Source organism: Pimephales promelas, chromosome 21 (genome assembly GCF_988280905.1).
Source record: "Pimephales promelas chromosome 21, fPimPro1.hap1.1, whole genome shotgun sequence".
Taxonomy (NCBI): Eukaryota; Metazoa; Chordata; class Actinopteri; order Cypriniformes; family Leuciscidae; genus Pimephales; species Pimephales promelas.
The window spans coordinates 29345646-29367222 of record NC_142789.1 but is presented as its reverse complement, the minus strand read 5'-3'; the positions used below and the strand labels follow the sequence as shown (position 1 = coordinate 29367222).

At 37.1% G+C, this 21577-nt stretch overlaps 1 protein-coding gene across 8 annotated transcripts in view; it reads right to left on the bottom strand.

The window, feature by feature from the left end:
- Positions 1-10457: 10457 nt before the first annotated feature.
- Positions 10458-21577, bottom strand: part of megf6b (multiple EGF-like-domains 6b) — a 70868-nt gene continuing 59748 nt past the window's right edge. For 4 of the 8 annotated variants that reach the window (XM_089125357.1, XM_089125358.1, XM_089125353.1 and 1 more), the window contains 12 exons: positions 20511-20639; positions 19149-19277; positions 17760-17888; positions 17121-17249; positions 16277-16408; positions 15302-15430; positions 14915-15220; positions 13585-13713; positions 13380-13508; positions 12206-12334; positions 11993-12121; positions 10458-11124 (listed from right to left, as the gene is read on the bottom strand). In XM_089125357.1, coding sequence (XP_088981483.1) covers positions 11060-11124; positions 11993-12121; positions 12206-12334; positions 13380-13508; positions 13585-13713; positions 14915-15220; positions 15302-15430; positions 16277-16408; positions 17121-17249; positions 17760-17888; positions 19149-19277; positions 20511-20639 — 1664 coding nt within the window. In that variant the 3' untranslated portion in view covers positions 10458-11059. Of the gene's footprint in view, positions 11125-11987; positions 12122-12205; positions 12335-13379; positions 13509-13584; positions 13714-14914; positions 15221-15301; positions 15431-16276; positions 16409-17120; positions 17250-17759; positions 17889-19148; positions 19278-20510; positions 20640-21577 lie in introns of all 8 variants that reach the window. The other 4 variants (XM_089125356.1, XM_089125355.1, XM_089125354.1 and 1 more) reach the window with 3 other exon arrangements.

Genomic DNA, 21577 nt, shown 5'->3' with positions numbered 1-21577 from the left:
CCAATCTTCTCAAAACTCTGGATTCTGATAGAGGGCTGTGATACTTGCACCTGAGTGCAAAAATGGAGGCTCTAGACCCTTCCAGAGCTGAGATATCGAAATTCAAAATTTCGACCCGAAAAAAAAACGACAGTGTTACCCCTTTTGTTTTTTTTCATTTTTGGGCGAAAAATGAAATTTCTCCAATCTTCTCAAAACTCTGGATTCTGATAGAGGGCTGTGATACTTGCACCTGAGTGCAAAAATGGAGGCTCTAGACCCTTCCAGAGCTGAGATATCGAAATTCAAAATTTCGACCCGAAAAAAAAACGACAGTGTTACCCCTTTTGTTTTTTTTCATTTTTGGGCGAAAAATGAAGTTTCTCCAATCTTCTCAAAACTCTGGATTCTGATAGAGGGCTGTGATACTTGCACCTGAGTGCAAAAATGGAGGCTCTAGACCCTTCCAGAGCTGAGATATCGAAATTCAAAATTTCGACCCGAAAAAAAAACGACAGTGTTACCCCTTTTGTTTTTTTTCATTTTTGGGCGAAAAATGAAATTTCTCCAATCTTCTCAAAACTCTGGATTCTGATAGAGGGCTGTGATACTTGCACCTGAGTGCAAAAATGGAGGCTCTAGACCCTTCCAGAGCTGAGATATCGAAATTCAAAATTTCGACCCGAAAAAAAAACGACAGTGTTACCCCTTTTGTTTTTTTTCATTTTTGGGCGAAAAATGAAATTTCTCCAATCTTCTCAAAACTCTGGATTCTGATAGAGGGCTGTGATACTTGCACCTGAGTGCAAAAATGGAGGCTCTAGACCCTTCCAGAGCTGAGATATCGAAATTCAAAATTTCGACCCGAAAAAAAAACGACAGTGTTACCCCTTTTGTTTTTTTTTCATTTTTGGGCGAAAAATGAAGTTTCTCCAATCTTCTCAAAACTCTGGATTCTGATAGAGGGCTGTGATACTTGCACCTGAGTGCAAAAATGGAGGCTCTAGACCCTTCCAGAGCTGAGATATCGAAATTCAAAATTTCGACCCGAAAAAAAAACGACAGTGTTACCCCTTTTGTTTTTTTCATTTTTGGGCGAAAAATGAAGTTTCTCCAATCTTCTCAAAACTCTGGATTCTGATAGAGGGGCGCGAGACTTTGACCTGAGTGCAAAAATGGAGGCTCTAGACCCTTCCAGAGCTGAGATATCGAAATTCAAAATTTCGACCCGAAAAAAAAACGACAGTGTTACCCCTTTCGTTTTTTTTCATTTTTGGGCGAAAAATGAAATTTCTCCAATCTTCTCAAAACTCTGGATTCTGATAGAGGGCTGTGATACTTGCACCTGAGTGCAAAAATGGAGGCTCTAGACCCTTCCAGAGCTGAGATATCGAAATTCAAAATTTCGACCCGAAAAAAAAACGACAGTGTTACCCCTTTTGTTTTTTTTCATTTTTGGGCGAAAAATGAAGTTTCTCCAATCTTCTCAAAACTCTGGATTCTGATAGAGGGGCGCGAGACTTTGACCTGAGTGCAAAAATGGAGGCTCTAGAACCTTCCAGAGCTGAGATATCGAAATTCAAAATTTTGACCCGAAAAAAAAACGACAGTGTTACCCCTTTTGTTTTTTTTCATTTTTGGGCGAAAAATGAAGTTTCTCCAATCTTCTCAAAACTCTGGATTCTGATAGAGGGGCGGGAGACTTTGACCTGAGTGCAAAAATGGAGGCTCTAGAACCTTCCAGAGCTGAGATATCGAAATTCAAAATTTCGACCCGAAAAAAAAACGACAGTGTTACCCCTTTTGTTTTTTTTTTCATTTTTGGGCGAAAAATGAAGTTTCTCCAATCTTCTCAAAACTCTGGATTCTGATAGAGGGCTGTGATACTTGCACCTGAGTGCAAAAATGGAGGCTCTAGACCCTTCCAGAGCTGAGATATCGAAATTCAAAATTTCGACCCGAAAAAAAAAAACGACAGTGTTACCCCTTTTGTTTTTTTTCATTTTTGGGCGAAAAATGAAGTTTCTCCAATCTTCTCAAAACTCTGGATTCTGATAGAGGGGCGCGAGACTTTGACCTGAGTGCAAAAATGGAGGCTCTAGACCCTTCCAGAGCTGAGATATCGAAATTCAAAATTTCGACCCGAAAAAAAAACGACAGTGTTACCCCTTTTTGTTTTTTTTCATTTTTGGGCGAAAAATGAAATTTCTCCAATCTTCTCAAAACTCTGGATTCTGATAGAGGGCTGTGATACTTGCACCTGAGTGCAAAAATGGAGGCTCTAGACCCTTCCAGAGCTGAGATATCGAAATTCAAAATTTCGACCCGAAAAAAAAACGACAGTGTTACCCCTTTTGTTTTTTTTCATTTTTGGGCGAAAAATGAAATTTCTCCAATCTTCTCAAAACTCTGGATTCTGATAGAGGGCTGTGATACTTGCACCTGAGTGCAAAAATGGAGGCTCTAGACCCTTCCAGAGCTGAGATATCGAAATTCAAAATTTCGACCCGAAAAAAAAACGACAGTGTTACCCCTTTTGTTTTTTTTCATTTTTGGGCGAAAAATGAAGTTTCTCCAATCTTCTCAAAACTCTGGATTCTGATAGAGGGGCGCGAGACTTTGACCTGAGTGCAAAAATGGAGGCTCTAGACCCTTCCAGAGCTGAGATATCGAAATTCAAAATTTCGACCCGAAAAAAAAAACGACAGTGTTACCCCTTTCGTTTTTTTTTCATTTTTGGGCGAAAAATGAAATTTCTCCAATCTTCTCAAAACTCTGGATTCTGATAGAGGGCTGTGATACTTGCACCTGAGTGCAAAAATGGAGGCTCTAGACCCTTCCAGAGCTGAGATATCAAAATTCAAAATTTCGACCCGAAAAAAAAACGACAGTGTTACCCCTTTTGTTTTTTTTCATTTTTGGGCGAAAAATGAAGTTTCTCCAATCTTCTCAAAACTCTGGATTCTGATAGAGGGGCGCGAGACTTTGACCTGAGTGCAAAAATGGAGGCTCTAGACCCTTCCAGAGCTGAGATATCGAAATTCAAAATTTCGACCTGAAAAAAAAACGACAGTGTTACCCCTTTTGTTTTTTTTCATTTTTGGGCGAAAAATGAAGTTTCTCCAATCTTCTCAAAACTCTGGATTCTGATAGAGGGGCGCGAGACTTTGACCTGAGTGCAAAAATGGAGGCTCTAGACCCTTCCAGAGCTGAGATATCGAAATTCAAAATTTCGACCCGAAAAAAAAACGACAGTGTTACCCCTTTCGTTTTTTTTCATTTTTGGGCGAAAAATGAAATTTCTCCAATCTTCTCAAAACTCTGGATTCTGATAGAGGGCTGTGATACTTGCACCTGAGTGCAAAAATGGAGGCTCTAGACCCTTCCAGAGCTGAGATATCGAAATTCAAAATTTCGACCCGAAAAAAAAACGACAGTGTTACCCCTTTTGTTTTTTTTCATTTTTGGGGCGAAAAATGAAATTTCTCCAATCTTCTCAAAACTCTGGATTCTGATAGAGGGCTGTGATACTTGCACCTGAGTGCAAAAATGGAGGCTCTAGACCCTTCCAGAGCTGAGATATCGAAATTCAAAATTTCGACCCGAAAAAAAAACGACAGTGTTACCCCTTTTGTTTTTTTTCATTTTTGGGCGAAAAATGAAATTTCTCCAATCTTCTCAAAACTCTGGATTCTGATAGAGGGGCGCGAGACTTTGACCTGAGTGCAAAAATGGAGGCTCTAGACCCTTCCAGAGCGGAGATATCGAAATTCAAAATTTCGACCCGAAAAAAAAACGACAGTGTTACCCCTTTTGTTTTTTTTCATTTTTGGGCGAAAAATGAAGTTTCTCCAATCTTCTCAAAACTCTGGATTCTGATAGAGGGGCGCGAGACTTTGACCTGAGTGCAAAAATGGAGGCTCTAGACCCTTCCAGAGCTGAGATATCGAAATTCAAAATTTCGACCCGAAAAAAAAACGACAGTGTTACCCCTTTCGTTTTTTTTCATTTTTGGGCGAAAAATGAAATTTCTCCAATCTTCTCAAAACTCTGGATTCTGATAGAGGGCTGTGATACTTGCACCTGAGTGCAAAAATGGAGGCTCTAGACCCTTCCAGAGCTGAGATATCGAAATTCAAAATTTCGACCCGAAAAAAAAACGACAGTGTTACCCCTTTTGTTTTTTTTCATTTTTGGGCGAAAAATGAAGTTTCTCCAATCTTCTCAAAACTCTGGATTCTGATAGAGGGCTGTGATACTTGCACCTGAGTGCAAAAATGGAGGCTCTAGACCCTTCCAGAGCTGAGATATCGAAATTCAAAATTTCGACCCGAAAAAAAAAACGACAGTGTTACCCCTTTTGTTTTTTTTCATTTTTGGGCGAAAAATGAAGTTTCTCCAATCTTCTCAAAACTCTGGATTCTGATAGAGGGGCGCGAGACTTTGACCTGAGTGCAAAAATGGAGGCTCTAGACCCTTCCAGAGCTGAGATATCGAAATTCAAAATTTCGACCCGAAAAAAAAACGACAGTGTTACCCCTTTTGTTTTTTTTCATTTTTGGGCGAAAAATGAAGTTTCTCCAATCTTCTCAAAACTCTGGATTCTGATAGAGGGGCGCGAGACTTTGACCTGAGTGCAAAAATGGAGGCTCTAGACCCTTCCAGAGCTGAGATATCGAAATTCAAAATTTCGACCCGAAAAAAAAACGACAGTGTTACCCCTTTTGTTTTTTTTTCATTTTTGGGCGAAAAATGAAATTTCTCCAATCTTCTCAAAACTCTGGATTCTGATAGAGGGCTGTGATACTTGCACCTGAGTGCAAAAATGGAGGCTCTAGACCCTTCCAGAGCTGAGATATCGAAATTCAAAATTTCGACCCGAAAAAAAAACGACAGTGTTACCCCTTTTGTTTTTTTTCATTTTTGGGCGAAAAATGAAGTTTCTCCAATCTTCTCAAAACTCTGGATTCTGATAGAGGGCTGTGATACTTGCACCTGAGTGCAAAAATGGAGGCTCTAGACCCTTCCAGAGCTGAGATATCGAAATTCAAAATTTCGACCCGAAAAAAAAAACGACAGTGTTACCCCTTTTGTTTTTTTTCATTTTTGGGCGAAAAATGAAGTTTCTCCAATCTTCTCAAAACTCTGGATTCTGATAGAGGGGCGCGAGACTTTGACCTGAGTGCAAAAATGGAGGCTCTAGACCCTTCCAGAGCTGAGATATCGAAATTCAAAATTTCGACCCGAAAAAAAAACGACAGTGTTACCCCTTTTGTTTTTTTTCATTTTTGGGCGAAAAATGAAATTTCTCCAATCTTCTCAAAACTCTGGATTCTGATAGAGGGCTGTGATACCTGCACCTGAGTGCAAAAATGGAGGCTCTAGACCCTTCCAGAGCTGAGATATCGAAATTCAAAATTTCGACCCGAAAAAAAAACGACAGTGTTACCCCTTTTGTTTTTTTTCATTTTTGGGCGAAAAATGAAGTTTCTCCAATCTTCTCAAAACTCTGGATTCTGATAGAGGGGCGCGAGACTTTGACCTGAGTGCAAAAATGGAGGCTCTAGACCCTTCCAGAGCTGAGATATCGAAATTCAAAATTTCGACCCGAAAAAAAAACGACAGTGTTACCCCTTTTGTTTTTTTTCATTTTTGGGCGAAAAATGAAATTTCTCCAATCTTCTCAAAACTCTGGATTCTGATAGAGGGCTGTGATACTTGCACCTGAGTGCAAAAATGGAGGCTCTAGACCCTTCCAGAGCTGAGATATCGAAATTCAAAATTTCGACCCGAAAAAAAAACGACAGTGTTACCCCTTTCGTTTTTTTTTCATTTTTGGGCGAAAAATGAAATTTCTCCAATCTTCTCAAAACTCTGGATTCTGATAGAGGGCTGTGATACTTGTACCTGAGTGCAAAAATGGAGGCTCTAGACCCTTCCAGAGCTGAGATATCGAAATTCAAAATTTCGACCCGAAAAAAAAACGACAGTGTTACCCCTTTTGTTTTTTTTTCATTTTTGGGCGAAAAATGAAGTTTCTCCAATCTTCTCAAAACTCTGGAATCTGATAGAGGGGCGCGAGACTTTGACCTGAGTGCAAAAATGGAGGCTCTAGAACCTTCCAGAGCTGAGATATCGAAATTCAAAATTTCGACCCGAAAAAAAAACGACAGTGTTACCCCTTTTGTTTTTTTTCATTTTTGGGCGAAAAATGAAGTTTCTCCAATCTTCTCAAAACTCTGGATTCTGATAGAGGGCTGTGATACTTGCACCTGAGTGCAAAAATGGAGGCTCTAGACCCTTCCAGAGCTGAGATATCGAAATTCAAAATTTCGACCCGAAAAAAAAACGACAGTGTTACCCCTTTTGTTTTTTTTCATTTTTGGGCGAAAAATGAAATTTCTCCAATCTTCTCAAAACTCTGGATTCTGATAGAGGGCTGTGATACTTGCACCTGAGTGCAAAAATGGAGGCTCTAGACCCTTCCAGAGCTGAGATATCGAAATTCAAAATTTCGACCCGAAAAAAAAACGACAGTGTTACCCCTTTTGTTTTTTTTCATTTTTGGGCGAAAAATGAAGTTTCTCCAATCTTCTCAAAACTCTGGATTCTGATAGAGGGGCGCGAGACTTTGACCTGAGTGCAAAAATGGAGGCTCTAGACCCTTCCAGAGCTGAGATATCGAAATTCAAAATTTCGACCCGAAAAAAAAACGACAGTGTTACCCCTTTCGTTTTTTTTCATTTTTGGGCGAAAAATGAAATTTCTCCAATCTTCTCAAAACTCTGGATTCTGATAGAGGGCTGTGATACTTGCACCTGAGTGCAAAAATGGAGGCTCTAGACCCTTCCAGAGCTGAGATATCGAAATTCAAAATTTCGACCCGAAAAAAAAACGACAGTGTTACCCCTTTTGTTTTTTTTCATTTTTGGGCGAAAAATGAAGTTTCTCCAATCTTCTCAAAACTCTGGATTCTGATAGAGGGGCGCGAGACTTTGACCTGAGTGCAAAAATGGAGGCTCTAGAACCTTCCAGAGCTGAGATATCGAAATTCAAAATTTCGACCCGAAAAAAAAACGACAGTGTTACCCCTTTTGTTTTTTTTCATTTTTGGGCGAAAAATGAAGTTTCTCCAATCTTCTCAAAACTCTGGATTCTGATAGAGGGGCGCGAGACTTTGACCTGAGTGCAAAAATGGAGGCTCTAGAACCTTCCAGAGCTGAGATATCGAAATTCAAAATTTCGACCCGAAAAAAAAACGACAGTGTTACCCCTTTTGTTTTTTTTTCATTTTTGGGCGAAAAATGAAGTTTCTCCAATCTTCTCAAAACTCTGGATTCTGATAGAGGGCTGTGATACTTGCACCTGAGTGCAAAAATGGAGGCTCTAGACCCTTCCAGAGCTGAGATATCGAAATTCAAAATTTCGACCCGAAAAAAAAAACGACAGTGTTACCCCTTTTGTTTTTTTTCATTTTTGGGCGAAAAATGAAGTTTCTCCAATCTTCTCAAAACTCTGGATTCTGATAGAGGGGCGCGAGACTTTGACCTGAGTGCAAAAATGGAGGCTCTAGACCCTTCCAGAGCTGAGATATCGAAATTCAAAATTTCGACCCGAAAAAAAAACGACAGTGTTACCCCTTTTGTTTTTTTTCATTTTTGGGCGAAAAATGAAATTTCTCTAATCTTCTCAAAACTCTGGATTCTGATAGAGGGCTGTGATACTTGCACCTGAGTGCAAAAATGGAGGCTCTAGACCCTTCCAGAGCTGAGATATCGAAATTCAAAATTTCGACCCGAAAAAAAAACGACAGTGTTACCCCTTTTGTTTTTTTTCATTTTTGGGCGAAAAATGAAATTTCTCCAATCTTCTCAAAACTCTGGATTCTGATAGAGGGCTGTGATACTTGCACCTGAGTGCAAAAATGGAGGCTCTAGACCCTTCCAGAGCTGAGATATCGAAATTCAAAATTTCGACCCGAAAAAAAAACGACAGTGTTACCCCTTTTGTTTTTTTCATTTTTGGGCGAAAAATGAAATTTCTCCAATCTTCTCAAAACTCTGGATTCTGATAGAGGGCTGTGATACTTGCACCTGAGTGCAAAAATGGAGGCTCTAGACCCTTCCAGAGCTGAGATATCGAAATTCAAAATTTCGACCCGAAAAAAAAACGACAGTGTTACCCCTTTTGTTTTTTTTCATTTTTGGGCGAAAAATGAAATTTCTCCAATCTTCTCAAAACTCTGGATTCTGAAAGAGGGCTGTGATACTTGCACCTGAGTGCAAAAATGGAGGCTCTAGACCCTTCCAGAGCTGAGATATCGAAATTCAAAATTTCGACCCGAAAAAAAAACGACAGTGTTACCCCTTTTGTTTTTTTTTCATTTTTGGGCGAAAAATGAAGTTTCTCCAATCTTCTCAAAACTCTGGATTCTGATAGAGGGGCGCGAGACTTTGACCTGAGTGCAAAAATGGAGGCTCTAGACCCTTCCAGAGCTGAGATATCGAAATTCAAAATTTCGACCCGAAAAAAAAAACGACAGTGTTACCCCTTTCGTTTTTTTTCATTTTTGGGCGAAAAATGAAATTTCTCCAATCTTCTCAAAACTCTGGATTCTGATAGAGGGCTGTGATACTTGCACCTGAGTGCAAAAATGGAGGCTCTAGACCCTTCCAGAGCTGAGATATCGAAATTCAAAATTTCGACCCGAAAAAAAAAACGACAGTGTTACCCCTTTCGTTTTTTTTCATTTTTGGGCGAAAAATGAAATTTCTCCAATCTTCTCAAAACTCTGGATTCTGATAGAGGGCTGTGATACTTGCACCTGAGTGCAAAAATGGAGGCTCTAGACCCTTCCAGAGCTGAGATATCGAAATTCAAAATTTCGACCCGAAAAAAAAACGACAGTGTTACCCCTTTTGTTTTTTTTCATTTTTGGGCGAAAAATGAAGTTTCTCCAATCTTCTCAAAACTCTGGATTCTGATAGAGGGGCGCGAGACTTTGACCTGAGTGCAAAAATGGAGGCTCTAGACCCTTCCAGAGCTGAGATATCGAAATTCAAAATTTCGACCCGAAAAAAAAACGACAGTGTTACCCCTTTTGTTTTTTTTCATTTTTGGGCGAAAAATGAAGTTTCTCCAATCTTCTCAAAACTCTGGATTCTGATAGAGGGGCGCGAGACTTTGACCTGAGTGCAAAAATGGAGGCTCTAGACCCTTCCAGAGCTGAGATCTCGAAATTCAAAATTTCGACCCGAAAAAAAAACGACAGTGTTACCCCTTTCGTTTTTTTTCATTTTTGGGCGAAAAATGAAATTTCTCCAATCTTCTCAAAACTCTGGATTCTGATAGAGGGCTGTGATACTTGCACCTGAGTGCAAAAATGGAGGCTCTAGACCCTTCCAGAGCTGAGATATCGAAATTCAAAATTTCGACCCAAAAAAAAAACGACAGTGTTACCCCTTTTGTTTTTTTTCATTTTTGGGCGAAAAATGAAGTTTCTCCAATCTTCTCAAAACTCTGGATTCTGATAGAGGGGCGCGAGACTTTGACCTGAGTGCAAAAATGGAGGCTCTAGACCCTTCCAGAGCTGAGATATCGAAATTCAAAATTTCGACCCGAAAAAAAAACGACAGTGTTACCCCTTTCGTTTTTTTTCATTTTTGGGCGAAAAATGAAGTTTCTCCAATCTTCTCAAAACTCTGGATTCTGATAGAGGGCTGTGATACTTGCACCTGAGTGCAAAAATGGAGGCTCTAGACCCTTCCAGAGCTGAGATATCGAAATTCAAAATTTCGACCCGAAAAAAAAAACGACAGTGTTACCCCTTTCGTTTTTTTTTTCATTTTCGGGCGAAAAATGAAGTTTCTCCAATCTTCTCAAAACTCTGGATTCTGATAGAGGGCGCGAGACTTTGACCTGAGTGCAAAAATGGAGGCTCTAGAACCTTCCAGAGCTGAGATATCGAAATTCAAAATTTCGACCCGAAAAAAAAAACGACAGTGTTACCCCTTTTGTTTTTTTTCATTTTTGGGCGAAAAATGAAATTTCTCCAATCTTCTCAAAACTCTGGATTCTGATAGAGGGGCGCGAGACTTTGACCTGAGTGCAAAAATGGAGGCTCTAGACCCTTCTAGAGCTGAGATATCGAAATTCAAAATTTCGACCCGAAAAAAAAACGACAGTGTTACCCCTTTCGTTTTTTTTCATTTTTGGGCGAAAAATGAAATTTCTCCAATCTTCTCAAAACTCTGGATTCTGATAGAGGGGCGCGAGACTTTGACCTGAGTGCAAAAATGGAGGCTCTAGACCCTTCCAGAGCTGAAATATCGAAATTCAAAATTTCGACCCGAAACTTTCGTTTTTTTTCATTTTCGGGCGAAAAATGAAGTTTCTCCAATCTTCTCAAAACTCTGGATTCTGATAGAGGGGCGCGAGACTTTGACCTGAGTGCAAAAATGGAGGCTCTAGAGCTAAAATAAAACAACAAGTTCAAAAGTCTTTTATTCTGAAATCGGAAGAAAGAATTTGCATAACATTTACAATTGTATGTTTGTATATTTTACAAAATATATAAATAACTCAAACTTTATACAAAACAATCAAATGCTTAACAGAAAATGAAGCATGAAAAAATGTTTTCTAATATAAACATATTTCACAAACAGGACCTCCTTTGATATAAGCACATCATGATCTTACAGTATATCAATATCTTCTTCAGTTCAATATCTTGACATCCACATGTTTCCTGTGTTTTTTTTTATCAAATGTTACAGTAAAAAAAATAGTTTAGGTTCAAAAATATTTGTAAACAATGAGTGAAATTTTGGAAAAATCAAAAAGGCACTTTCCTCCTGTTTACAGTCAAACCTGAACCCTACTGTAGTGTACATCACAACAGTTCTTGAACACAGAGAATATTAATATCCCCTGACATACGGATGAGGGTCCAGTATGAGGATGAGCTGTCAGTGCTGTGTGTTTGAACATGATCACTTCTCCACCTCAACACACTCGTGCTTCCATGTAGTCTCTGTGTGTGTGTGCGCGCGCGTGTGTGTGTGTGTGCGCGCATGTGTTATGAGGAGTTGAGCTGTGATTGGCTCTCTTCTACACTTCTGGAGTCCAGCTCTGGAGTTTCACCTACAAACATTCAAATCACAATATATTACTAAATCAGGGTTATTATAGTCAACTAAGTTCATAAAACAGCTATTTTGTTGCTTGTTTTATTTCAGATAGCTGCCAAGGGAGCATTTCTCATTTAAATTTAGTTTAACAATATACTAAAATAACTAGGTAACACTTTACTATAAGGTCTCCTTTGTAAACATTAGTTAATGTATTACCTATCGGTGAACGATATTTTTTACAACATTACAAAATACAGCTCCTCATGTTAGTTCACAGAGCAGGAACTCATGTTAACAAAAACTTTTGCTTTTAAAAATGTATTAGCACTTAATTGAAATTAATATTAACTAAGTGTTTAGTTGATTTAAGTGTGTTTAACATTAATTATGTTAATTAATTTGCATATATATATATATATATATATATATTAAATTTATATATTTATCATTATTATTATTATTTAATTTTAACAAACAAAACCTTATTGTAAAGTGCTGCCAATAACTAAAACTGAAATTAAAATGACAATTTAAACTACTTAAAAACTATTTTAAAATTTAAATTACTCAAATTACTAAATAGAAATTACAAAAAAGTAGAACACAAAATTACCAAAACTGCAACAGAACTGAAAATGGAAAATATAAAACTAAAAACTAAGTCAAACTATACATTTATATACTGTGTATATATATATATATATATATATATATATATGTACTATATATATATATATATATATAGTTGTTTTGCTAGTAGACATTCTAAATAGCCGCTAACTTCTAAATGTAGCAGCCAAATTGACTGATGAGTGAAAATGTTCATATCAAACCCTGATTATATTTTATAATAAGCTGAAAAAGAAGCACTACTTTACGTTCTGAACACGTGAGACCGATCCAGCCGTTGAGACACACACAGCGTCCGTTTCTGCTGTCGCACTGAGAGCCGTTTTCACATTGACAGGTGAGTGCGCAGTCGGGCCCGTAGCGGTTCACACTGCAGTCTGTTGAACATCACACACACCATCATCACACACAATATGTTCAGATATCAGAATCATCATCAGCAGCATCACTCACTCACTCACCGCTCTCACACCGGACTCCTGTTTTTCCCGAAGGGCAGATACACCTGCCACTCACCGGGTCACATGGTGTGTGTCCCGCACAGTCACATGACTGAGAGCAGTTCAGCCCGAACGAGCCGCGCTCACATTCTGAGGAAAGGAAAGAGTTTTACAATCATTTATACTGTTAGAGGTTTTGTGCAGATTTTATTTTATGTTTTCATTTGAATATGGGTTAGTGTTTTAATTGTTGTTGTTTTGTTGTTTTTTATATGTCTATACAGTTTTGTTATTTTGGTACTTCAACTACACAAAAATGAAAAATGTTACCAAAGTTTTTTTTTTTTTTTTTTAAATCATGAAAACGTGTTTTATAGTTTTATTTTACAATATAAATAACCCTGCAACTAGATGATTTTACTAGTGAAGCTTCAGTCTGAAAATGTGCACAGGCTTAATAGATTCACAGCTCAATGAAACATCACATTAACGTTCTGTGTGTTCACTGTTATACGGTAGGGGGCGCTATTACACATCTTCTGAAAGAGTACTGAAGCTTCGGATCTAAACACAGATGAAGCAGAAACAAGCATCCGAGATGTCCATGTCTTTCTTTCTTCAGTCGAAAAGAAATGAAGGTTTTTGATGAAAACATTCCAGGTTTTTCTGCATATAATGGACTTCAATGGGGTCCAAACGGTCCAAATGAGAGTTTCAGTGCAGCTTCAAAGGGCTTTAAACGACACCAGACGATGAATAAGAGTCTTATCAAGCGAAACAATCGCTCTTAGTTTTGTAAGCTCAAATGCTCACCTTGCTCTGTTCTGTGATGAGCATTCGTGACTCTCCTGTTCAAACTCGTTCATCAAAATGAACGAATCTTTTTTCAAGTCATGACTCGAAGGGTCCTAGATTAGACCCTTATTCATCGTCTGGTGTCGTTTAAAGCCCTTTGAAGCTGCACTGAAACTGTCATTTGGACCGTTTGGTCCCCATTGAAGTCCATTATATGGAGAAAAATCCTGGAATGTTTTCATCAAAAACCTTCATTTCTTTTCGACTGAAGAAAGAAAGACATGGACATCTTGGATGACATGGGGGGCGAGTAAATTATCAGCAAAAGTGTTTTTTAAAAGTGAACTACTCCTTTAATTCTGTTTAATAACTTGACTGATGTACAGGATGAGCGTCTCACCTCTCTCACAACGAGAGCCGTGAAGTCCAGCGGGACACACACACTGTCCGGTTCTCGGGAGGCAGGACGCCCCGTTCACACAGTCACAGCGATGCTGACACCGGGGCCCGAACACACCGGCAGGACACACTGAAACACACTCCACATCAGAACGCAGTCCGTCTGAGGTGTGAACGCTTTAACTGTGTGTTGCTCTGGATCTCACCGTGTTCACACAGATGTCCGTAATATCCCGCTTCACAGCGACAGCTTCCTGTTACTCTGTTACACGTGCTGTTGTTCACACACGAACACTGAAGCGCACAATCAGGACCGAACCAACCCTCGGGACATTCTGCCAACACACACACACACACAGTGAGTCTATGATCTTCTTTATTTTAAACCAGTAAAGAGTAAAATTGAACCTGGAACTATTTAAAACCTGAAATAAAATGTAAATATTCAATAGGAAAAATAGACTTAAAATTAAATAGAAGTAAAATAAATTGACATACTAAATTTACTAAAACATTAAAGTTAAACAAAAATGATAATTAAAAAAAAATGATAAGAACATAACAAAAATAATAAAACTAAAATGAAAACTGAAAATAGAATGATTTTTGAAAACTGAAATAAAATATTAATGTTTTATCAAAATAATTTAAATAAAACTAAAATAAGTTGACATGCTAAAATTACTAAAAAATGTATTCAAATAAATTGAAGTTGAACAAAAATATATTTAAAAATAATAATAATTAAAAAAACCTGATGAAAAAGCACATAACAAAAATAATACAACTAAAATGAAAAACTGAAAATAGAACACACATTTTTAAAAATCGTTTTTGTTAACTGAAATAAAATAATGTTTTATCAAAATAATTTAAATGAAACTAAAATAAGTTGACATGCTAAAATTACTAAAAAAAAATGTATTCAAATAAAATGAAGTTGAACAAAAATATATTTAAAAATAATAATAATTAAAAAAACCTGATAAAAAAGCACATAACAAAAATAATACAACTAAAATGAAAACTGAAAATAGAACACACATTTTTAAAAATCGTTTTTGTTAACTGAAATAAAATAATGTTTTATCAAAATAATTTAAATGAAACTAAAATAAGTTGACATGCTAAAATTACTAAAAAAAATGTATTCAAATAAAATGAAGTTGAACAAAACTATATTTAAAAATAATAATAATTAAAAAAACCTGATAAAAAAAGCACATAACAAAAATAATACAACTAAAATGAAAACTGAAAATAGAACACACATTTTTAAAAATCGTTTTTGTTAACTGAAATAAAATATAAATGTTAGATGATTTTTTATCAAAATAATTTGAATAAAACTAAAATAAGTTGACATACTAAAATTTAATTAAAATATACTGAAGTTAAACAGAATTTTTTTTTTCTTAAATCAATCCCAAAAATAACCAACCAATTAAAAATTGGTGGAACAAGCCTCACCTAATCGACTAATGTTTCCTCTAATCTCTATAGAGAATGATAAACACACACACACACACACGTCACCTTTCTCGCAGTGTGAGCCGGTCCAGCCGAGGCCACATGAGCAGTTTCCAGAGACGGAGTCACACACACCTCCATTCCTGCAGTCACAGCGCTGAGAACAACCAGATCCAAACCAGCCTGCAGGACAGACTACACACACACATCTGTCAGAGAAACCCTCACACACGTCTAACATCAGAGCAAACACCGGCTCACCTCGGTCACGCTCGACTCTCACACACTCGCCTGTGACTGGGTCGCTTCTCGTCCCGTTCCCACACCTGGACACGTGAGCACAGTCCAGCCCGTAGCGTCCAGCGGGACACGCTGAAGAGGAGAGAGAGAGTGTGTGTGTGTGTGTGTGAGGTAAAGTGTGTGTTTCTCAGTGTTTGCGGCGCAGTGACTCACTGAGGTTACAGCGAGCTCCGATGAATCCGGCTGGACATTCACAGGCGCCCGAGACTGAGACACACACTCCTCCGTTCAAACACTGACACTGACGCTCACAGTCGGGACCGTAGAGTCCATCAGCACACGCTACACACACACACACACATGCAGATTCTGTTGAAAACACACTGAAAAGCATTATCAAGAACCCGGTGTTGCCCATTACAGTGAGAGAAGCTTTCATATAGTACAGTAGAGCAGGATTATTATAAAAAAAAACATGAACTTTAACTGTACTCAAATAACTAAAATGAATTAAAACTACATAGAGATATTAATAAATAACAATACCTAAAAATAATTGGGGGGTGGGACACTAAAGCTTTAAATAAACATATAACAAAATGTAAAAATTAAATCTAAATCAATTTATTAATAAAAACTATAATAGTATCTCAAGACAAAATATTAGATATTATACACTGAATAACTCTAATGTTGGTTTATGGTCACGACATTCAGGGAAACCAATAAAATAGTTCCTCTTTTTAGAAAGTGTTTTATTTATTTTTACTTTAATTTTACATTTTTATTATATTTTACTAAGTGTTTTAGTTTGTTTTTATTTTAAAATGTATTGTTATAATTATATACATTTTTGTACATTTTTATTAATTTTTAATAAATATTTAAGATGTTAAAAAAATGTTTAAAATCTAAAACACTTTAAAAATTTAGTAATATGATAAATATAAAATCTAAATAAACACATTTTAAAATTAAAACACTAATAAAAATGAATAAAATCATAAATATCAAAAATTAAAATACACTTTTTAAAAAATGAAAACAAACTAAAACAGACTAAAATGGTTCATCATAAAAAATCTTTTTAGTTTGTTTTTACTTTTAAAAGTATTTCTTTTAATGTGACATGTGTATGATTATATATATATATATATGTATGTTTTGATCCTGTGAGTGTCAGCTGACCCTGATCACACGCGTGTCCGCTGAAGCCGGGCGCGCAGTAACACACTCCGGACACCGGGTGGCACAGCTGGTTCCTCTCGGCACACTGACACACCTGGTTACAGTTGACGCCGAACGTGCCGGACACACACGCTGTTGGGACACACACAGATGGAGATGATACATGATGGATGCAGTATTCATGATAAAACACTGCCCTGAATGACTGACAGAGAACAACTGGAGTGTGTGTCGATGGTTCTGACAGATTCTCAATGCATGTTATTGTGAACAATTCATTGATTCTTTTCAGACATAAACTAGCATTCAGAAGGTCGGTTGGGGTCAGTGAGATGCTTTTAAAGAAGTCTCTTATTCACCATTTACTTGATCAAAAATACAGTAAAAAAATATTGTGAAATATTATGAACTTTTTTTTATGTTAAATTAATATAAATGTATTCCTGTGATCAAAGCTGAATTATTGCTCCAGTCTTCAGGGTCACATGATCCTTCAGAAATCAATTCATATTTTTGTGGAAATGGTGATACATATTTTTCAGGATTCTTTGATGAATAGAAAGATAAAAAAAAAACAGCATTTATTTGAAATAGAAATGATTTGTAACATAATAAATATCTTTATTGTCACTGTGGATCATTTTAATGTGTCCTTGCTGAAAGAAACCTGCTTTTTTATTAAATTCCTAATATTTAGTATGTCACAATTAGTATGTAAATGAAACCATTTCCGTTTCATGCCGACTTTAATTTGCCAGATATTGTGGTTAGAGTGTATGACTGACTGCAGTTGTTGACACAGTGTGTGTGTGTGTGTGTGTGTGGTTCGTGGGTTCACACTCACTGAGCTCACAGCCGTCGCCCGTGTGTCCAGGAGAGCATCCACACACACCGGTCACATGATGACAGGATGATCCCGACAGACAAGAGCAGATCTGATCACAGTCCTGCCCGTATGTGCCCGGCAGACACGCTGACACACACACACACACACTTCAAATCAAGCTCCAGTTTCACACATGTACAGTATATATTAAATATTTAATCATTCATCTTTATTATGTATTAAATAATGAACAATAATTAAACAAACATTTAATGAAATATTTAATAACTATTTATTATGAGCGATAACCGATATGACTAATATTATACAAGCAACAATATTTATAAATTAAATCCCTTTTCAAGTGAAAATTACTGAAGGTAAAATGTAATATCTATTATTTAATAATTATCAAATAATATATATATATATATATATTAACCAGTATTAAATAATTAATAATGATTAAATAAATATGAAATTAAATATGTAATAATTATTTTATATGGGTGATAACTAATATGACCAAATGGCAGTTTACATAACACTGTTTTCAACTAAAAATCAAACTTTTATGCTTTTTGTCAGTTTATTTAGACAACAATGCCTTTAAACACATTTTTAAAAGTGCAAGTTTTATGTGTGTGATGAACTGACCTTTCTCACAGCGTCTTCCTCTCCATCCTGCAGGACACACACACTGTCCACTCACGGGATGACAGGGGGCGCTGTGCTCACACTCACAGACGCCCTCACAGCCGACTCCGAACCGCCCTGACACGCACGCTAACACACACACACACACACACACTGAGCTAATCATGATCATTACACCCTCACCCTTCCTTACAGACACCTACTGATCTTTTCATATGTGGAAAAATACATTATTAAAAAATCCTTAATAAAGGAACTAAATACAGGGGCATTTGGTCACCACATGGATAGACAAATACAACACACACACACATGCTGGTTTTATAGGCATGTTCAATCATTCTCTCAGTGTGAATATGACTAGTGAACTCCAGATTAAACTCTAATATCCAGAGACCTTCAAATGGTCTCCGTTTCCAAAAAATATACATTTTTAATCATACAAATAATATTTCATTTTTTTTTTCTATTTCTATTTTTATCTATTCATTAATGCTGTGTTTTTGGAGATATAAAGTACTTTTGTATCCATATACCATACAATTCCTCAACTACACCATTAGCTTGCATATGAAATGTTATTTTTTTTAATGATACATTGCATTTATACTCTAGTACTACGCCTTCATTTCTGTGTAAAAAAATTCAGATTTATGCCGGATTTTTATTTATTTATTTATTGACACATGAAGAAAATATATTTAGTTTCATTTCAATGTGGGGTCATATTGACCCCGAAGACCAGAAGTTTAAACATTTTTTTTTACATACCTTCAGAACAATCAAATCAAGCCCAGTTTTTTTTGTGTGTGTGTGTGTGTGTGTGTGTAGATAGATAATGTATGAAAAGTCACAAAATCTTATTCCAATGAGATGAAGGGAACCTATTTTAATTAAGTAAAAGTCGATTGGGGTCGTATAGACCCCATGACCCGATTGAGGGCTATTATACATCATTTAACCACTAGTAGGAGCCAAATCCTCTGAAACTACTACAGCTCAAAAGCGTGGAATAATTCAGATTTTTTTTATGTTTTTGAGTCTCTTTTGCTCACCAAGGCTGCTTTTATTTGATCAAAAATACAGTAAAAACAGTGAAATAATATTACAATTTAACACAGCTGTTTTCTATTTTAATATATTGTCAAATATAATTTATTCCTGTGACCAAAGCTGCATTACTCCAGTCTTCAGTGTCACATGATCCTTCAGAAATCACTCTAATATGCTTTTTTCTGAATGATTTTTAATACATTTTTCATTAAATAAATGCACAGTGAGCTTAAGAGACGTGGTAATTGTCATAATTATTGTAATGTAAAGGACAAGCTCAGGTTATGTCCTGCACTTCCAGAAACAGTACGTCACACACATTTCAGATGACCTTACCGTTCTCACAGCGTTCTCCCGTCCAGCCCGGCTGACACACACATCGACCCGTCTGTCCGTCACACTGACCGCCGTTCTCACACTCGCATCTGTCCTGACAGTCTGACCCGAACCGACCCGCTGGGCATTCTGGGACCAAAGATGTATAGTAACGAAGGAGAACTACTTAAATGCTGTATGTGTACTCTACTAGAGTATTGTTTTTTCTCATACTTCTACTTTTACTTCAGTAGATATTTTCGATGAATTTAATACTTTTACTTCGATATTTTTTTAATGTTCTGCTAGTATCTCGTTACAATTATAAAACTTGTACGAATCATTCGTTGCAAGTTGGCTTTCATGCTGCCTAAATCACACGCCAGTTTTATAGGGTAATGGTATTGATTGACACACACATTGACGACTAATGCAGGGGTTGTCCTGCAATGGCCGCCAAAGCAAATTTGAATCCCGCCAAAACGCCTTATTTGATTGCTAGCTCAAAGTTTTGACTGCTTTCTTTAATAATTGCGTGACACAATACTTGTACTTTTACTTTTAGTACTTAAGTAGTGAATTTGAAAATAAACTACTTGCATTACTTAAATACAAAAAATGTTGAATACTTTAGTACTTCTACTTAAGTGTGGTGCTTAAAGAGCACTTCAACTTCTACTCAAGTCACTTTTTTGATAGAGCACTTGTACTTTTACTCAAATCCGGGTTTCCAGTACTTTATACATCTATGACAGGGATACATCATGCCTTGTGTCGTGAGTTTACATGACATTGTGACTTTATGCTAGGATAAATGATCCGTCACGTGCAGTAAGTGTTCCCTGTGTCCGTCTTCTCGGAAACGGTCAGACTTATGATGAGGTGTGAGGAGAAGAAACCAAGATCTTACATGAGACGACCTAACAAATACTGAAAGACCACGACACTAAATATATGATGTAACGCCTGGAAATCGGCAGCTCTTTTCCTTCCCGACTTACACTGACCAGTGCCGGTCAGCATGCGAGATCCATTACCGGAGCTGAACATCCAAACCTATCAAAACGCAACGTCAAAAATCAGTTTGCACAATATAAAAACTCAAATTTAGCTTAAACACGTTTTAGTGCAGTTGCAGATGATGCAAGTTTGCGACATATCCTGATCATTTCCAGACGTAAAAACAAAACCAGAGCTTCCACACTGGCAGTCCTGGTTTCGTCTCCAGTAAAAGTGTGTGGTCAGCACTCGTCAGCACACTCAATTACAGTGGATTACATATTGCATTGAGTATTTACTAGTATCAGATCTCCGAGCACACACACAGAATATTCCAGGTGTTTCCGCTCAGAGTAAATAAGCGTAAAGATCAGAGTCACTGACCCAGTTGACATGCGGATCCAGTCCAGCCGCCGGGACAGACGCATCGGCCGCTCACGGGGTCACACGAGCCCCCGTTCTCACACACACACACCTCAGAACAGCCCACACCGAAGAAACCTGGAGAACATCCTGCAAAAACAGTTGAGACAACTCACACTCCAAGAAACATGAGTCATCATGAAGTGAAAAACACTGGCTTTCTCCTCGGACTTGTTCGAATGTTAGGATGTCCATATTGTTGTCATCACTGAGTGCTTATGCTTATGCAAATGAATATGCTCAATTACTTCTAGGTTCATAGTTTCATGTATTTATGGTATTGTGTAAGTGTATTGCAAAACCTACTGTAATTCCCAGCTAACAAAGTTAGGTTCTGAGAACGTTTTTCTAACGTTCCATTTTGGTTGTGGGAACGTTAATTTAAAATGTTCTAAAAACGTGGAAATGTCCAGTTTGCTTAACGTTGCTGGAACGGTGTCTTAATGTTTGCAGAACGTTGCTGGAACGTTAGCATAATGTTGTTATAACGTTATCCTAAGGTTAGCATAATGTTGCTGGAACGTTATGAGAACGTTTATCAAACACAAATAACCTGATAAAGACGTTCCGATAACGTTGTTCTAAGAACGTTTTTTATTAACGTAATGAGAACGTTCATCAAATACAAATAACGTGATAAAGACGTTCCAAGAACGTTGTTCTAAGAACGTTTTCTCTCAACGTTACAAGAACGTTAATAATGTTATATGAACGTTACGAAAACATTATTTTAATAACGTTTTGTCCTAACATTTACACAACTTTTAAAGAACGTTAGTGAATGTTCTGGGAACGTTCCCTGTTAGCTGGGAAATTTCCCCTTTAGGAATTAATAAAGTTGAGAAATAATTATAACTTTATCCAGCAAGGATGCATTCAATTGTTAAAATGTGTTGGTAAAAAAACATTTACAATGACATTTCTATTTCAACTAAATCCTGTTCTTTTAAACTTTCTATAAATCCTGTAAAATAGGTATTTTCAGCTGATAATAATCAGAAATGTTTCTTGAGCATCAGATCCTCATA